Genomic DNA, 16,367 nt, shown 5'->3' with positions numbered 1-16,367 from the left:
CCCACTCATTTTGTGTGTTCTAGTTAGCATCTGGCACAGTCCGAGGCTGTAGTGACTGACTGGAGGGCCGGGTGCCTCTAGAGACCTTCCTTCCACACAGGGTACAGAGTCCCCTTAGAGTCTTCATTCGAGACGGTGTGTAAGCGAGTTTCTGATTCCCAGGATTAGGCAGCGACAAGGTACTGGCGGTGAGCGTGTGACGGTCAGGGCTGGCCTTCTGTTGGCCTCGAGCAGGGACCCAGTGGGCACCCTCTTACCAGAGTTTTGTTGGTCCGTAGCAGACTTAATAGACAGTAGCCATAATTTCTCTTTCACAAACTGCACTTTCTCAGAGCTTTGCTTTGGAAAAGTTTTCTTTTCATGGTTAGTGAGTTGCTGTTCCTCAGGGGGAGTGAAGAACCGTTTTCAATGGTATTCGAAACCGGAAATTCAGATGGGGACCATGCAGAGAACAATACGGTTCATTGAAATTTACATTATACTTCGCAAAGTAAGAGTGCCTTTCTTACAAAACAAGTTTATTCTCAATATTGTAAATCACCATACTTCAATTAAAAAAGAAGAAAGAAAGAAGAAGTTTCTTCTACTTGGGTAACAGGTGAGTTTTTATCAATTCATTTAAAGAAACAGGGGTGACTCTGAAACTGGCTGCTTCTGTGGTCATTCTGGGCCACACTGCTCAAGAGACCAAGTCCCCTGAAGTTACCTTTCATAAGAGGGAAATGAGTATCACTGGGTTTATGAGGAAAAGAAGTGTCACACAGACATATATAGCTATTATGTAGACCTTTTCCAGCCTCTTTCTGACATTAAAATAAACCTCAGTTCATTTAGCATCTGCGTTTCTATAGGAGTGTTCATCAGGCATTTCCATTTTTAACTTCCTGATACCTGATAGTAGGTATTTTTAATTAACTTTGTTTGGAATATAAAAGAAGAATCCGTTCATTCAGTGACTATTTATTGAATACCTCCTGTGTGCCAGCCTGAGAGGGTATAAGATGTCAGTGAGTGAACAGAGATGCCTGCCTCTGGGGGCTTCCGTTCTAGTGGGGAGACAAACAGAAAGAATGTGTGACGTGTATCGTTTACTAGAAGGTGATAGGTGCCTCATAGAAGTAAAATGTAGTGGGGTGAGGAGGAATGGCAGAGAGGATGCTGTTTTTATAAGAATTGAGAAGAGTGTCATTCTGAACAAAAACTTCACGTTTTTTGCCTTGTTTTTCGACTAACCCAGCATTTGGATAGGCAGGTAATCCTTAACGGGCTGTTGGTTTTTGGTTCCAGACACGTAGAGGTCCAGAAGCTGTAACGCTCTCATACGCAGATATCCTGTGACATTGGTAGGTGCAGGAAATGGATTTCCTGCCCTTTTCTTTTCATCATAGGAACTGAGGCGCTATGTTTCCCGTCTATAAAGTGGGACTGACATCTGTCCTCTCCCGCCTCACTGTCAGGCTGGGGGTTGACATCAGACACATAGGAGTGTGTGTCTAGTAGATGAAGCTTTTACGAGCTGCAGCATCATTGTTTTTATTAGTTGAGGAACCGAAACTGTGAACTTGTGGCTTTTCTGCCTCATAACTGGGTCAGTGTTTTCATTTGTGTACCTTCTGTGACATTGGCAACCAAGTTAAATCTTGGGGAATATAATATAAACAGACATCTGTGGAGTTGATTTTTAAGCTCCTTAAGGATCAGAGACTATATTCTTCTGAACTAATACTAATGGTTCTAAGATTTTTTTTTTAAACCTCACTGGGAAGGGTCCTCATATGGATGATTGGCACCTGCCTGTCATTGACTGTGACACACCACAGATTGGAAGATGCACCCCCATGCAGGGAGGTTTGCAAGTGAAAAGAAATTATTAAATTATTTAATGGAGAATAGGCCATCTTTACTTCACAAGTGATTTTTTCTTAAAATTATTTTATTTATTTATTTATTTGGTTGCTTTGGGTCTTCGTTCCTGCGTGCAGGCTTTCTCTAGTTGCGGCAAGCGGGGGCTACTCTTCGTTGTGGTGCGCGGGCTTCTCATTGCGGTGGCTTCTCTTGTTGCGGAACGTGGGCTCTAGGCACGCGAGCTTCAGTAGTTGTGGCTCGCAGGCTCTAGAGCGCAGGCTCAGTAGTTGTGGCTTTCAGGCTTCAGCAGTTGTGGCTCACAGGCTTCAGTAGTTGTGGCTCGTGGGCTCTAGAGCGCAGGCTCAATAGTTGTGGCGCACAGGCTTAGTTGCTCCACGGCATGTGGGATCTTCCCAGACCAGGGGTTGAACCCATGTCCCCTGCACTGGCAGGCGATTCTTAACCACTGTGCCACCAGGGAAGTCCCTCATAAGTGATTTTTGATGAAGTTCTAAAATTATTGTGGTGAGTTTTCTGAAACTCTTGTGGGAATGGGAAAAAGACAAAATTATTTTTTGCCCCTCTGTCTTAAAATTCAAGTTCAGGTTTAGGTAAGCTTTTTTTAGGACATGAATGAGGGCCTGTTTCGTGGATGCGCTTGCGGGCAGTTCCCTGGGGGCTCCTCATCAGCACCATCAGCTCGGGGGCATCTCTCACTGACAGTGGAGCAGTTCCAGAGGCAGCCAGCACTTCGGCACACACCTGCAGCTTGTCGTCACTCCTGGAGTGAACAGAATGGCCACGTGCACACCTATTGACTCCCCCATGACTGTCTGAGGTGGGCGGATTTTAGATTCTACTTTTCACAGCCATGCTGGAGCCCACCTTGCTCGCGTTATGAGATACGATGACCCCAGAGGGAGGACAGTCGAGCAGGGATCATGGGCATTTAGTCTCCCTAATGAGCCACACATTATGTTGTATTTAAAATATTCAGAATGGTGGTCCAGAAAAATGTGAGATGCTGTTCTTTTTACCAAAAGTGAGGTGAATGTTTTAATACAAATATCATACTATATTTTTTAAAACTCACCTTTCTGTAATATGTTGATGTATAATATATTTTTTTAATCTTTGAGAATACTTGCTTTACAATGGTATGTTAGTTTCTGCTTTATAACAAAGTGAATCAGCTATACATATGCATATATCCCCATATCTCCTCCCTCTTGCATCTCCCTCCCACCCTCCCTATCCCACCCCTCTAGGTGGTCACAAAGCACTGAGCTGATCTCCCTGTGCTATGCGGCTGCTTCCCACTAGCTATCTATTTTACATTTGGTAGTGTATATATGTCCATGACACTCTCTCACTTTGTCCCAGCTTACCCTTACCCTTCCCCGTGTCCTCAAGTCCATTCTCTATGTCTGTGTCTTTATTCCTGTCCTGCCCCTGGGTTCCTCAGAGCCATTTTTTTTTCTTTTTTAGATTCCATATATGTGTGTTAGCATACGGTATTTATTTTTCTCTTTCTAACTTACTTCACTCTATATGACAGACTCTGGGTCCATCCACCTCACTACAAATAACTCAGTTTCGTTTCTTTTTATGGCTGAGTAATATTCCATTGTATATATGTGCCACATCTTCTTTATCCATTCATCTGTCGATGGACACTTAGGTTGCTTCCATGTCCTGGCTATTGTAAGTAGAGCTGCATTGAACATTGTGGTCCATGACTCTTTTTGAATTATGGTTTTCTCAAGGTATATGCCCAGTAGTGGGATTGCTCGGTCATATGGTAGTTCTATTTTTAGTTTTTTAAGGAATCTCCATACTGTTCTCCATAGTGGCTGTATCAGTTTACATTCCCACCAACAGTGCAGGAGGGTTCCCTTTTCTCCATACCCTCTCCAGCATTTATTGTTTGTAGATTTTTGATGATGGCCATTCTGACCTGTGTGAGGTGATACCTCATTGTAGTTTTGATTTGCATTTCTCTAAGGATTAGTGATGTGTGCATCCTTTCATGGCAATCTGTATATCTTCTTTGGAGAAATGTCTATTTAGGTCTTCTGCCCATTTTTGGATTGTTTGTTTTTTTGATATTGAGCTGCATGAGCTGCTTGTAAATTTTGGAGATTAATCCTTTGTCAGTTGCTTCATTTGCAAATATTTACTCCCATTCTGAGGGTTGTCCTTTCGTCTTGTTTATGGTTTCCTTTGCTGTGCAAAAGCTTTGAAGTTTCATTAGGTCCCATTTGTTTATTTTTGTTTTTGTTTCCATTTCTCTAGGAGGTGGGTCCAAAAGGATCTTGCTGTGATTTATGTCATAGAGTGTTCTGCCTATGTTTTCCTCTAAGAGTTTGTTAGTGTCTGGCCTTACATTTAGGTCTTTAATCCAGTTTGAGTTTATTTTTGCGTATGGTGTTAGGGAGTGTTCTAATTTCATTTTCTTACATGTAGCTGTCCAGTTTTCCCAGCACCACTTATTGAAGAGGCTGTCCTTTCTCCACTGTACATTCCTGCCTCCTTTATCAAAGATAAGGAGACCATATGTGAGTGGGTTTATCTCTGGGCTTTCTATCGTGTTCCATTGATCTATATTTCTGTTTCTGTGCCTGTACCATACTATCTTGATTGCTGTAGCTTTGTAGTATAGTCTGAAGCACGGGAGCCTAATTCCTCCAGGTTCGTTTTTCTTTCTAAAGATGGCTTTGGCTATTCGGGGTCTTTTGTGTTTCCATACAAATTGTGAAATTTTTTGTTCTAGTTCTGTGAAAAATGCCATTGGTAGTTTGGTAGGGATTGCACTGAATCTGTAGATTGCTTTGCGTAGTAGAGTCATTTTCACAGTGTTGTTTCTTCCAATCCAAGAACATGGTATATCTCTCCATCTGTTGGTATCATCTTTAATTTCTTTCATCAGTGTCTTATAGTTTTCTGTATACAGGTCTTTTGTCTCCTTAGGTAGGTTTATTCCTATGTATTTTTTTCTTTTTGTTGCAATGGTAAATGGGAGTATTTCCTTAATTTCTATTTCTGAGTTTTCATCATTAGTGTATAGGAATGCAAGAGATTGCTGTGCATTAATTTTGTATCCTGCTACTTTACCAAATTCATTGATTAGCTCTAGTAGTTTTCTGGTAGCATCTTTAGGATTCTCTATGTATAGTATCATGTCATCTGCAAACAGTGACAGTTTTACTTCTTCTTTGGCGATTTGGATTCCTGTTATTTCTTTTTCTTCTCTGATTGCTGTGGCTAAAACTTTCAAAACTGTGTTGAATAATAGTGGTGAGAGTGGACAACCTTGTCTTGTTCTTGATCTTAGAGGAAATGGTTTCAGTTTTTCACCATTGAGAACAATGTTGGCTGTGGATTTGTCATATATGGCCTTTATTATGTTGAGGTAAGTTCCCTCTATGCTTACTTTCTGGAGGGTTTTTATCATAAATTAGTGTTGAATTTTGTTGAAAGCTTTTTCTGCATCTATTGAGATGATCATATGGTGTTTCTCCTTCAATTTGTTAATATGGTTTATCACACTGATTTGCGTATATTGAAGAATCCTTGCATTCCTGGAATAAACCCCACTTGATCATGGTGTATGATCCTTTTGATGTGCTGTTGGATTCTGTTTGCTAGTATTTTGTTGAGGATTTTTGCATCTGTGTTCATCAGTGATATTGGCCTGTAGTTTTCTTTCTTTGTGACATCTTTGTCTGGTTTTGGTATCAGGGTGATGGTGGCCTCGTAGAATGAGTTTGGGAGTGTTCCTCCCTCTGCTATATTTTGGAAGAGTTTGAGAAGGATGGGTGTTAGCTCTTCTCTAAATGTTTGATAGGATTTGCCTGTGAAGCCATCTGGTCCTGGGCTTTTGTTTGTTGGAAGATTTTTTATCACAGTCTCAATTTCAGTGCCTGTGATTGGTCTGTTTTTATTTTCTATTTCTTCCTGGTTCAGTCTCTGAAGGTTGTGCTTTTCTTAGATTTTGTCCATTTCTTCCAGGTTGTCCATTTTATTGGCATAGAGTTGCTTGTAGTAATCTCTCATGATCTTTTGTATTTCTGCAGTGTCAGTTGTTACTTCTCCTTTTTCATTTCTAATTCAGTTGATTTGAGTCTTCTCCCTTTTTTTCTTGATGAGTCTGGCTAATGGTTTATCAATTTTGTGTATCTTCTCAAAGAACCAGCTTTTAGATTTATGGATCTTTGCTATTGTTTTCCTTCATTTCTTTTTCATTTATTTCTGATCTGATCTTTCTGATTTCTTCCCTTCTGGTAACTTTGGGTTTTGTGTTTTCTTCTTTCTCTAATTGTTTTAGGTGTAAGCTTAGGTTGTTTATTCTTGAGATGTTTCTTGTTTCTTGAGGTAGGATTGTATTGTTATAAACTTTCCTCTTAGAACTGCTTTTTCTGCATCCCATATGTTTTGGGTCATCGTGTTTTCATTGTCATTTGTTTCTAGGTATTTTTTGATTTCCTCTTTGATTTCCTCAGTGATATCTTGGTTATTTAGTAGTGTATTGTTTAGCCTCCACGTGTTCATATTTTTTACACAATTTTTCCCTGTAATTGATATCTAGTCTCATAGTGTTGTGGGTAGAAAAGATACCTGATACAATTTCAATTTTCTTAAATTTACCAAGGCTTGATTTGTGACCCAAGATACGATCTATCCTGGAGAATGTTCCATGAGCACTTGAGAAGAAAGTGTATTCTGTTGTTTTCGGATGGAATGTCCTATAAATATAAATTAAGTCTATCATGTTTAATGTATCATTTAAAGCTTGTGTTTCCTTATATATTTTCATTTTGGATGATCTGTCCATTGGTGAAAGTGGGTGTTAAAGTCCTGTAATATGATTGTGTTACTGTCTATTTCCCCTTTTATGGCTGTTAGCATTTGCCTTAGTATTGAGGTGCTCCTATGTTGGGTGCATAAATATTTACAGTTATATCTTCTTCTTGGATTGATCCCTTGATCATTATGTAATGTCCTTCTTTGTCTCTTGTAATAGTCTTTATTTTAAAATCTGTTTTTTCTAATATGAGGATTGCCACTCCAGCTTTCTTTTGATTTCCATTTGCATGGAATATCTTTTTCCTTCCCCTCACTTTCAGTCTGTTTGTGTCCCTATGTCTGAATTGCCTCTCTTGTAGACAGCATATATACGTGTCTTGTTTTTGTATCCATTCAGCCAGTCTGTGTCTTTTGGTTGGAGCATTTAATTCATTTACATTTAAGGTAATTATCGATATGTATGTTCCCATTACCATTTTCTTAATTGATTTGGGTTTGTTATTGTGGGTGTTTTCCTTCTCTTGTGTTTCCCACCTAGGGAAGTTTCTTTAGCCTTTGTTGTAAAGCTGGTTTGGTGGTGCTGAATTCTCTTAGCTTCTTCTTGTCTGTAAAGGTTTTAATTTCTCTGTCAAATCTTAATGAGATCCTTGCTGGGTAGAGTAATCTTGGTTGTAGGTTTTTCTCTTTCATCACTTTATCCTGCCACTCCCTTCTGGCCTGCTGAGTTTCTGCTGAAAAATCAGCTGATAACCTTATGGGGATTCCTTTGTATGTTATTTTTTGTTTTTCCCTTGCTGCTTTTAATATTTTTTCTTTGTGTTTAATTTTTGTTAGTTTGATTAATATGTGTCTTGGTGTGTTTTTCCTAGGGTTTATCCTGTTTGGATATCCTCTGTGCTTCCTGGAATTGGGTGACTATTTCCTTTCCCATGTTAGGGAAGTTTTCAACTATAATCTCCTCAAATACTTTCTCAGACCCTTTCTTTTTCTCTTCTTTTTCTGGGACCCCTATAATTCACACGTTGGTGCGTTTAGTGTTTAGGTCTCTGAGACTGTCTTCAATTCTTCTCATTCTTTTTTCTATATTCTGCTCTGTGGTAGTTATTTCCACTATTTTATCTTCCAGGTCACTTATCCGTTATTCTGCCTCAGTTATTCTGCTATTGATTCCTTCTAGAGAATTTTAAATTTCATTTATTGTGTTGTTCATCATTGTTTGTTTGCTCTTTAGTTCTTCTAAGTCCTTGTTAAACGTTTCTTGTATTTTTTTCCATTCTGTTTCCAAGATTTGTATCATCTTTACTCTCATTACTCTGGAGTCTTTTTCAGGTAGACTGCCTATTTCCTCTTCATTCGTTTGGTCTGTTGGGTTTTTACCTTGCTGCTTCATCTGCTCTGTATTTATCTGTCTTCTCATTTTCCTTAACTTACTGTGTTTGGGGTCTGGTTTTTGCAGGCTGCAGGTTCGTAGTTCCCATTGTTTTTGGTGTCTGCCCCCAGTGGCTGAGGTTGGTTCAGTGGGTTGTGTAGGCTTCCTGGTGGAGGGGACTAATGCCTGTGTTCTGGTGGATGAGGCTAGATCTTGTCTTTCTGGTGAGCAGGACCATGTCCATTAGTGGTTTGGGGGTTTCTGTGACCTTATTATGATTTTAGGCAGCCTCTCTGCTAATGGGTGGGTTTGTGTTCCTGTCTTGCTATTTGTTTGGTATAGGGTGTCCAGCACTGTAGCTTGCTGGTTGTTGAGTGGAGCTGGGTCTTAGCGTTGAGATGGAGATCTCCGGGAGAGCTTTCGCCATTTGCTGTTATGTGGAGCCCGGAGGTCTCTGGTGGACCAATGTCCTAACTTGGCTCTCCCACCTCAGAGACTCAGACTTGACACCCGGCTGGAGCACCAAGACCCTGTCAGCCACACGGCTCAGAAGAAAAGGGAGAAAGAAAAAAAGAAAGAAAGAAAAAACTAAAATAAAATAAAGTTTTTAAGATAAAAAATTAAAAAAATTGTTAAAAATAAAAAAAGTAAAAAGAAAATAAAACTGGACAGACAGAACCCTCAACAAATGGTAAAAGCAAAGCTGTGCAGACAGAATCACACCAAGAAGCATACACATACACACTCACAAAAAGAGAAAAAGGAAAAGAAAGTATATATCTTTTGGGAAGTCTGAGGTCTTCTGCCAGCATTCAGTAGGTGTTCTGTATGAGATGTTCCACATATAGATGTATTTCTGATATATCTGTGGGGAGGATGGTGATCTCCATGTCTTACTCCTCTGCCGTCCTGAAGGTCTTTCTTATATTTTTGATCAAGGAGATTGATTCTGTTTTGAAAGGAATGAAAGATGTTGGGAAGTAAAAAATACTGCAGTTGTTACTGGTCGTATCTCGGGGACAAGAGGTATTCCAAAAAAACTGGAGCTAATGATTTTTCCCTAAAATTACTGTCTGGTATTTTAGAAGATTACTTCATAATGTCATTCTACCATTTACAACAATACTGCTTCTCACTTTTTAGTTCTTTCAGTGTTTAAGTTTTTTACTCTCCACACATAATACAATTCTTCAGCTAAAACAGGAGTAATGAGACAAAATGGTTCTGAAAAGTACAATAGAAAAATATTGTCCACTGGTTTATTTTTCCAAATGAGTAATAGGCTATTTACAAATAAGTAGATCTCCAATGATGTATATTAAAATGGTAAATTATTACTGTTTGAAATCTAAATTTAAAAAAATTTACTGCTTCTGACTTTTAATAGTACCTTTCATTCCTTCTGATATTTTTATTATTTAGAAAGAAGTAAAGCCACTAGTTTGAAAAATTATGCAAGTTCTTATCAGGGCGAAGGGCCCAGCTGTGACATGCTGGCATGGTCCCTTTGTCTTTATATAAGCTCTTTGAGCCTCAGTATCTTTCATGATAAAGCCGGTGTGAGGAAATCTCCTGGCAGGATCATTGTGATGATCAGATCAGAACGCATGTGTCAAGCACTCGATGCCATACCTAGCGTGTGTCAGCTGTGATGTAGTGTTGTTCCTATTTAATACCTGCATTACTGGATTTATAAATAATTTAACGTCTTCCTGGGCTTCGTAACTTAACAGTACATGTGGGTCAGTTTAAGTGTTCAGAATCAGCATTTAGTTTCATTACTGTTTAGAGGAATTGTTAATCATTCTAGGACATGGTAGAGACCCATGTTGGTAAAAATGTGTTTTTAAAATGCCAACATCTTCTGCTGAATATGTTTTTGGTATTCTAAAAGTAAAGAATTTGGTTTTCTGTTTGTTTGCTTGCTTGCTTTTTTTTGGGGGTGGGGGCTTGCTTTTTCATTTACCTCTGCTGACAAGATAAATAATTAAGATGAGAAAATAATTGTTTCATGTTGTGGCTTGAATTTTGAGATCTTATTGCTGTACTTCTAGAAAGAGATGACCAGAGCTGTAAAACTAAATGAAGCATACACTTGGGAAAACAAAATTTTCTTTCTCTGTGTTCTTTTCTGAAAGCCCTAATAGAAGTAATAAAATATAGTAGTTTCACCAGAAATGTTCAGTGATACCCAGCAGACTTCCTTAGGATTGTATACATGTTCATGAGAAGCGTTTCTGCCTTCCTGTCAAAGGCCAGTCACGTGAGATTTGTGCTTAGTGTGTAATGTAATATTTCTAAAGTTCTTAAGCTAATTTAGTTCTATTTGAAAATTCTTGTGTGCCAATCTCTCCCTCTCTCTCTCTTTTTTTCTTTTGTGTGTGTGTGGCTTTGTGTGAGAGAGTGGGGAAGCTTGACCACAGGGGTCAGGTACTGCCCTTGAGAGGGGAAGGCGCCCTGGATCCCAGATTATATAAAGTAGCCATCAGTGCAGAGTTTGAAGAACATTCCTGCCTTTTCCCTTTCATGAGTTAAAGCCCAATTTGGTTGGTAGCAAAGAGAGAGCTGAGAGTGCCGGGGAGGGAAGGAGAGGGGACAGTGTGGAGGAGAGAGAGAGAGAGGGAGCCAGAGAAAGGGAGAAAGAGAGGGCGTGAGGAGGTGTTTTTTTTTTTTTTTTTAATATTTATTTGGTTGCGCTGGGTCATAGTTGCAGCACTTGGGCTCCTTAGTTGTGGCCGGCAAGCTCCTTACTTGTGGCATGAATGTGGGATTTAGTTCACTGACCAGGGATCAAACCTGGGCCCCTTGCATTGGGAGCTCAGTCTTATCCACTGTGCCACCAGGGAAGTCCCCAGAGGTGGGAGTTTAAGGTGATGGAAGCACATATACATGAAACCGTTTTTTCTCTCCAAACATGGAACTGAATAAAGGAGGGAACAAACACTGGAAGAAAGAGCCAAGGCCTTCTGTGATACCTTCCATGTGGTGTGCAAAACTCAGACTTCGTCACTGGCATCCTGGGAGGGATGGCATTGCCTCCTGTCTCAGGGGAGCCAGCCTTTCAAGGGGTCCTGCTGGGCCAGGAGGGCTGGGGGCACAGCTTCGTGAGAGTGGGTGGGTGGGCTGCGATGCTGGGCGCCCAGTGGCCCATAGAGTCCTGTTTCCTCTTGTTTCTGTCTGAGCCTCTTCCACGTTTGTTTCCAGGTGGCAGAGATAAGCGCGGGGGTCCCATCCTAACCTTCCCGGCCCGCAGCAATCATGACAGGATACGGCAGGAGGACCTCCGGAGGCTCATTTCCTACCTGGCCTGTATCCCCAGGTGAGTCCCGCGTGGTCGTGGCTGGTCCCCGTCACAGAGGTGCAGCGCTGCACACACTCCCCAGAAAACAGCCCACAGGAGCCTGGATTCTAAGCAAAGTGCTGTCAAGTTAAAATCATGGTCTTTGTCCTTGTTTTCCTTTTGTGACCCTCCTGGGCGCGGGGCGGAGAAGGGCGGTGTATCGAGTGAGCAGCCTTGTGTGGTGGCGATGGGGGTGGCTTGGCCACCGGGCCCGGGCCTTAGGTTGTGGTGTCCGAGGCAGAGCTAAAGCAGAGACGATCCTGATAACCGAGACCCGGCGGGCCGGAGGCTCACCAGTGGAGTGTGGTTTCCGCGAGGACCTTTCTGGCTCTGTGCTGCGCTTCAGTTCTTGGGAAGTATTTGGTTAATGTGTAGCGTGAACTTTGCAGGGCATTCAGAATCCCTAGCAGCTAATGTGCCAGGACATGGAGCTTGGGAGCTCTCATTCAATCTGCGACCCGCTAGTGACAGCCAGGGGGATTTTTAGCGTAGACGCCGAGGAACACAAGGAGCAGGCAAGGCTTTATTTTCTGGAGACCCCTGAAGTGAGGAACAGTTAACAGCAGTTGGCCAGTGTGTATACTTGAGGAGTCTAGCATGTTTGCTTCTGCTCTAGAAACATGTTACTGAGGTTTTACCTACAGAGCGAGCTGACAGCTGGGAGAGGAAACCTTCCCCCGCCTCCCACATTAACACCTCCATTTAATGGTTAAGATTAATTTTTGGAAAACAAGGTACTGCTCTGCTAATATTCAAGCATACAGCCAGGCCTGGCATAAGAGGTGGCCGTGTACTGGGGGTCGGAGCGGGACCCCCTGTGAGGAAGAGGTACTCTCACCCCAGAAAGGGGTGTGCTAAAGCAGGGCATGGCTGATGTGCGCCAGTGAAGAGGGACTTCCTAGGAGACTAAACGAGCGCGTGAAAAAGGACACTCGGTCATAATATAAACTTAACGAGTAACCTTAAGGAACATGTTACGCAAGGAAATCATAAAAGATGGTCAACAGCAGCGTAATGGATTCTGAAGCTTGCGGTAAGTGTAACGGATCGCCCACGGTGCAGGGCTTGTGACTCTCCCCCGACCCTCTTTGGGTCGACACCAGCCAGGGAAACAGCACTGTCTGGCAACCCATCCTCACTGTGGCTGAGGGAGGTCAGCTTTGGTGTCGATGGTCTGAGCTTCAGAGGGAGTTCTTGGGTTTTTCTGTAGGATGTCCTTTGTGGGAAAGCTATTACATCAAATCATCAGTAACATATTAATGGGCCCCTGCTTAAATATGTGGAAAAGTTTTCCCTTTCCTCTTACTCTGATATTTTCTTGGCCTGTTGAACTGTTGAAATCACAGAGTTGGAAAGAATTTTAGAAGTAATTTACTATTCACTGTCACTTATAAATAACAGCATAGTTCACAGCCACTACTTACTGAGCTCTTACTGTGTGCCATGTGCTATATGCTAATGATGAAAAAGAAAGAGATACAGATGATGATGTGAAAAAACAAATCCCTGCCATCCACAATGATGCTTGGTGTATAGTTTAATGAAACACAAGTTGAATTTCACCCAGGTGATCTTTTAGAAAACATTTACATCGTTGGAATTCTGTATATAACTTTGGCAACTTGCTTTCTGGTTTTGAAATCCGTATTGGTTATAAATATAAAAAAATTACTTTTCCTTTCATTGATATCATAAAAAATCGATTCAGGTATATTTTGAATCATCTGGATGACCCACTTAAAAAAAAAAAACACAAAACTTTGTCCTGGGAATCATGAGTGTATAAACAAAACTAGAGAGAAGCAAACACCTATGGGCCCATCATCCAGCTCCAACAATGACTGGATTCTGCCAATCTTGTCTACTTTCCCAAGAAAATATAGCAAATCCCAGATATACTCTCATTTCTCTCATAAGTTCTTCAGTGTGTAGAGTGACCCTCCAAGCACTGAGCGCAGTCAGTTCGTTCCATTGCCTGGATTTGCTTTTGTATTTACAATTTCAGGTGACAGGCAATGCCAGTTTCTTGATCTTGGTTAATGAGCAAATGAGAGAGATGGGATTAATTTGCATGTCAATGATGCGTTTGCCAAGTGATAGTGGAGGAAGGTTTCACAGTGGTCCAGATAGAAGTGGCCACAAAAAGAGTCCTCTCCAGGTCCGCCGCAGGTCCTACGGCAACTGACGGAGAGCCTCGGTGCCTCCAGGGAGCCTGCGGAGGTGGGAGCACTCTGGTTTTAGCCAAACAGTGGGACCAGTGATCATGTCAGGAGATAAATGGTGTGTGAAGTTTTGGGGACTTGTGGGTTCGCTTGTTCTTTATTTCTGAGTCTATAATTTGTTTTTACAGTTTCAGAGTGAAATACACAGTCCTGGGCAGTGGGAGGGGCAGGGGGAGGGTGTCCTGTGGGACCCCTTTCTCTGTCCACCACTGTTGATGTTTTCTGCGATGTGACGGTAGCCTCTGGCTGCCCCTCAGCCAGACCGTTACAGGGCTCCACGTTCCCGGATTTGGAGAAGTGTGCCATCCGGGAAAGCTTGGGGGTCAGAGTCAAACGGACTGACCTGGTTACTTAATTTGATGGGTTTTCTGATCTACGAGATGTGATAGTAATCGGTACTTCTCGGATCACTGTATTAAGTGAGATTATTTATGCACATGCCCAGCATGGCGTCTGACTCACGGTAGCCCTCTCAGAAGTAGTACAGTAATGTCCATCTTTCGTATTTGCTCTTCGACTTTCCTTCAGTTGTTTTTCTTTTTGCCATGTGTTCGAGAACCAGATCATCTTGTCTGTTTTTTTCTGCGTGGCCTCCCGATGGTCTTTGCCTCTTAACATGTGGCCCCCAGGGTTAAAGCATAACGTGATCTGAGAGTGGCGACTAGTTTTGAGTCCTGTTGTTTGGGCCACCTTCCCTCCCCTCTCTCTTCCTTAAAAAACAAACAAACAAACAATTAGAATAATAGATTGGTTTTCATATGCTTAATTTGCAAGGGACCTTTTCCTTAAATGTGTAGGAGAAAAGTCACAGCGGAACTTCTTTTTTTTTTAAATTAATTAATTTTATTTATTTTTGGCTTTGTTGGTTCTTTGTTGCTGTGCGCAGGCTTTCTCTATTTGCGGCGAGCGGGGGCTACTCTTTGCGGTGCACAGGCTTCTCGTTGCGGTGTCTTCTCTTATTGCAGAGTATGGGCTCTAGGCGCGCAGGCTTCAGGAGTTATGGCTCGCGGGCTCTAGAGCGCAGGCTCAGGAGTTGTGGCGCACGGGCTTAGTTGCTCCGCGGCATGTGGGATCTTCCCGGACCAGGGCTCGAACCCATGTCCCCTGCATTGGCAGGCGGACTCCCAACCACTGCACCACCAGGGAAGCCCCGGAACTTCTTCATGGTGTCATTGGAACCCCTGCACAGAAATGATAATCACGTGAGTCTTGGTGCATCTCTAGGTGTTTATTGCTCTTTTGAATTATACTCATTATGTTCTAGAACGTTTTGGCTTCTTTAGAATGATTTATAGCAACTAAATGGATAAAGCACTCTGACTGTCTTTTGTCACCAGTGACATAATGTGAAACTTTTGAGTTGATTCCTTCGTGAACATTCATATAAAAAGGGACCTGCTTCAGCTAGGAACTGAAGGAAGGAGAGTTTCTCTTTTTTAGAGACCTGAATTGAAAAAGGACCTTAGTTTTATCTACATTTTACAAAATCTCACAGCTGAAATGAGGCTCTTGGGTAAAACTGCTAAAATACCTGGTTAGTGAGTCGCACTTCGCAGTGAGCAGTGCCTTGAAGGAAGAGCCTGGCGCGGAGCCCTTCTGCGGCAGCTGTGCTTGTTCATTAGACGCTCAGAGATAGAGCTGTGGCTTTGGTAGTGTTGGCAGGTCACCGCCTTCTTAATAACGCGCGGCTTTTAACTTGATGAAGGCAGATGGGTGCGCAGGATGTGCACTCCCAGCCCAGCTGGTGTGCTGCTGGCTTTACTTGGAAGTCACCGGTGGGAACAGTTAGTTGGATGGCGGAGGCAGGTGACTGGTTAATCCTTCTGTAAATGGTGTAAGCTCAGGGCACCTTTTGCTTGTGTCTCTCTCCAGCTTGTTCCTCTTGTTAAGCCTGGAGTTACTCAGGATTCCTTCTAAGCCCCGTCAAGTGGAGGGGCTTTGTAGTTTTATGTGCACACTGTGTAGAGCTGTGTGAGGAGAAAGGCCGCCAGAGGATTTACCTTGATAGGGGAAGACCGATGCTTAAAGTGCGGGCACCAAACAGCAGCTCAGACGACAGCAGAGCCTGCTGCCTGACAGCCTCCTGTCTTTGGTGTACGGCAGCAGAACATGAGAGTCTGGAGCAGAAGGTCCCAGCTGGGCAGCACACCTCCGACGTCCCCCTGCTCAGGCAGGTCTAGCCCCAAGGCGCTGTGGAGCCCAGAAGTTTCTACCGAATGGACTTTTGCAGGATGGCAAGCTCCTTTAGAACCCCAGCAAGTTCAGAATGCTAAATTTCAGTGACTACGGGGATTTTAGGAAACATTTCTGGGCGTGCCCAGCTACCTCTAAGGATTTGTGAAGGTGACCCGAGACACTCCCTGAAGACACTCCCTGGATCGTGGCCCAGGACCTACCTGAGACAGGAGGAGTGATGGCCGGAGGACTGTTGAGCCAGGTGTTAACTGGTTTTCAGTTCACAGTCGTACAGGAGTTAATCCAGTCACTCCTCGCAGCTTTCCACACTGGGGTGATAAGCCGGTGCATTGGATCAGTCTGTTTTCTCCTTATGGCTTTCAGGACTGTGTTTCTAGGGCTGCGGGCCGCCATCTACTCAGGCTCTGTCCCCACGGACTTTTTGGGAATGTTTTTGGGAGTATGCCTCTTATACTGATGAAGTTGTCCTAGGAACTTGGAGTGTCCGTTACTCTACTGGTATGAATCAAAAGATAAGGAAAAGAATGGCATGTCGCAACTAGAGAAAGCCCACGAGTAGCAACGCAGACCCAACACAGCCACAAATAAT

The 16,367-nt window shown here is 42.6% G+C and overlaps 1 protein-coding gene across 3 annotated transcripts in view; it reads left to right on the top strand.

The window, feature by feature from the left end:
• The window catches only part of TRIO (trio Rho guanine nucleotide exchange factor), a gene marked incomplete at its 5' end in the record, with an annotated part of 386,080 nt that overhangs the window by 140,073 nt on the left and 229,640 nt on the right, over window positions 1–16,367 (top strand). For all 3 annotated transcript variants that reach the window (XM_082621961.1, XM_082621962.1, XM_082621960.1), the window contains one exon: window positions 11,225–11,339. In XM_082621961.1, coding sequence (XP_082478087.1) covers window positions 11,225–11,339 — 115 coding nt within the window. The remainder of the gene's footprint in view (window positions 1–11,224; window positions 11,340–16,367) is intronic.

This window comes from Mesoplodon mirus, assembly GCF_964341445.2.
Source record: "Mesoplodon mirus genome assembly, chromosome: 5".
NCBI lineage: Eukaryota > Metazoa > Chordata > Mammalia > Artiodactyla > Ziphiidae > Mesoplodon > Mesoplodon mirus.
The sequence above is the reverse complement of the archived record's forward strand: the minus strand, read 5'-3'. Positions and strand labels throughout refer to the sequence as shown.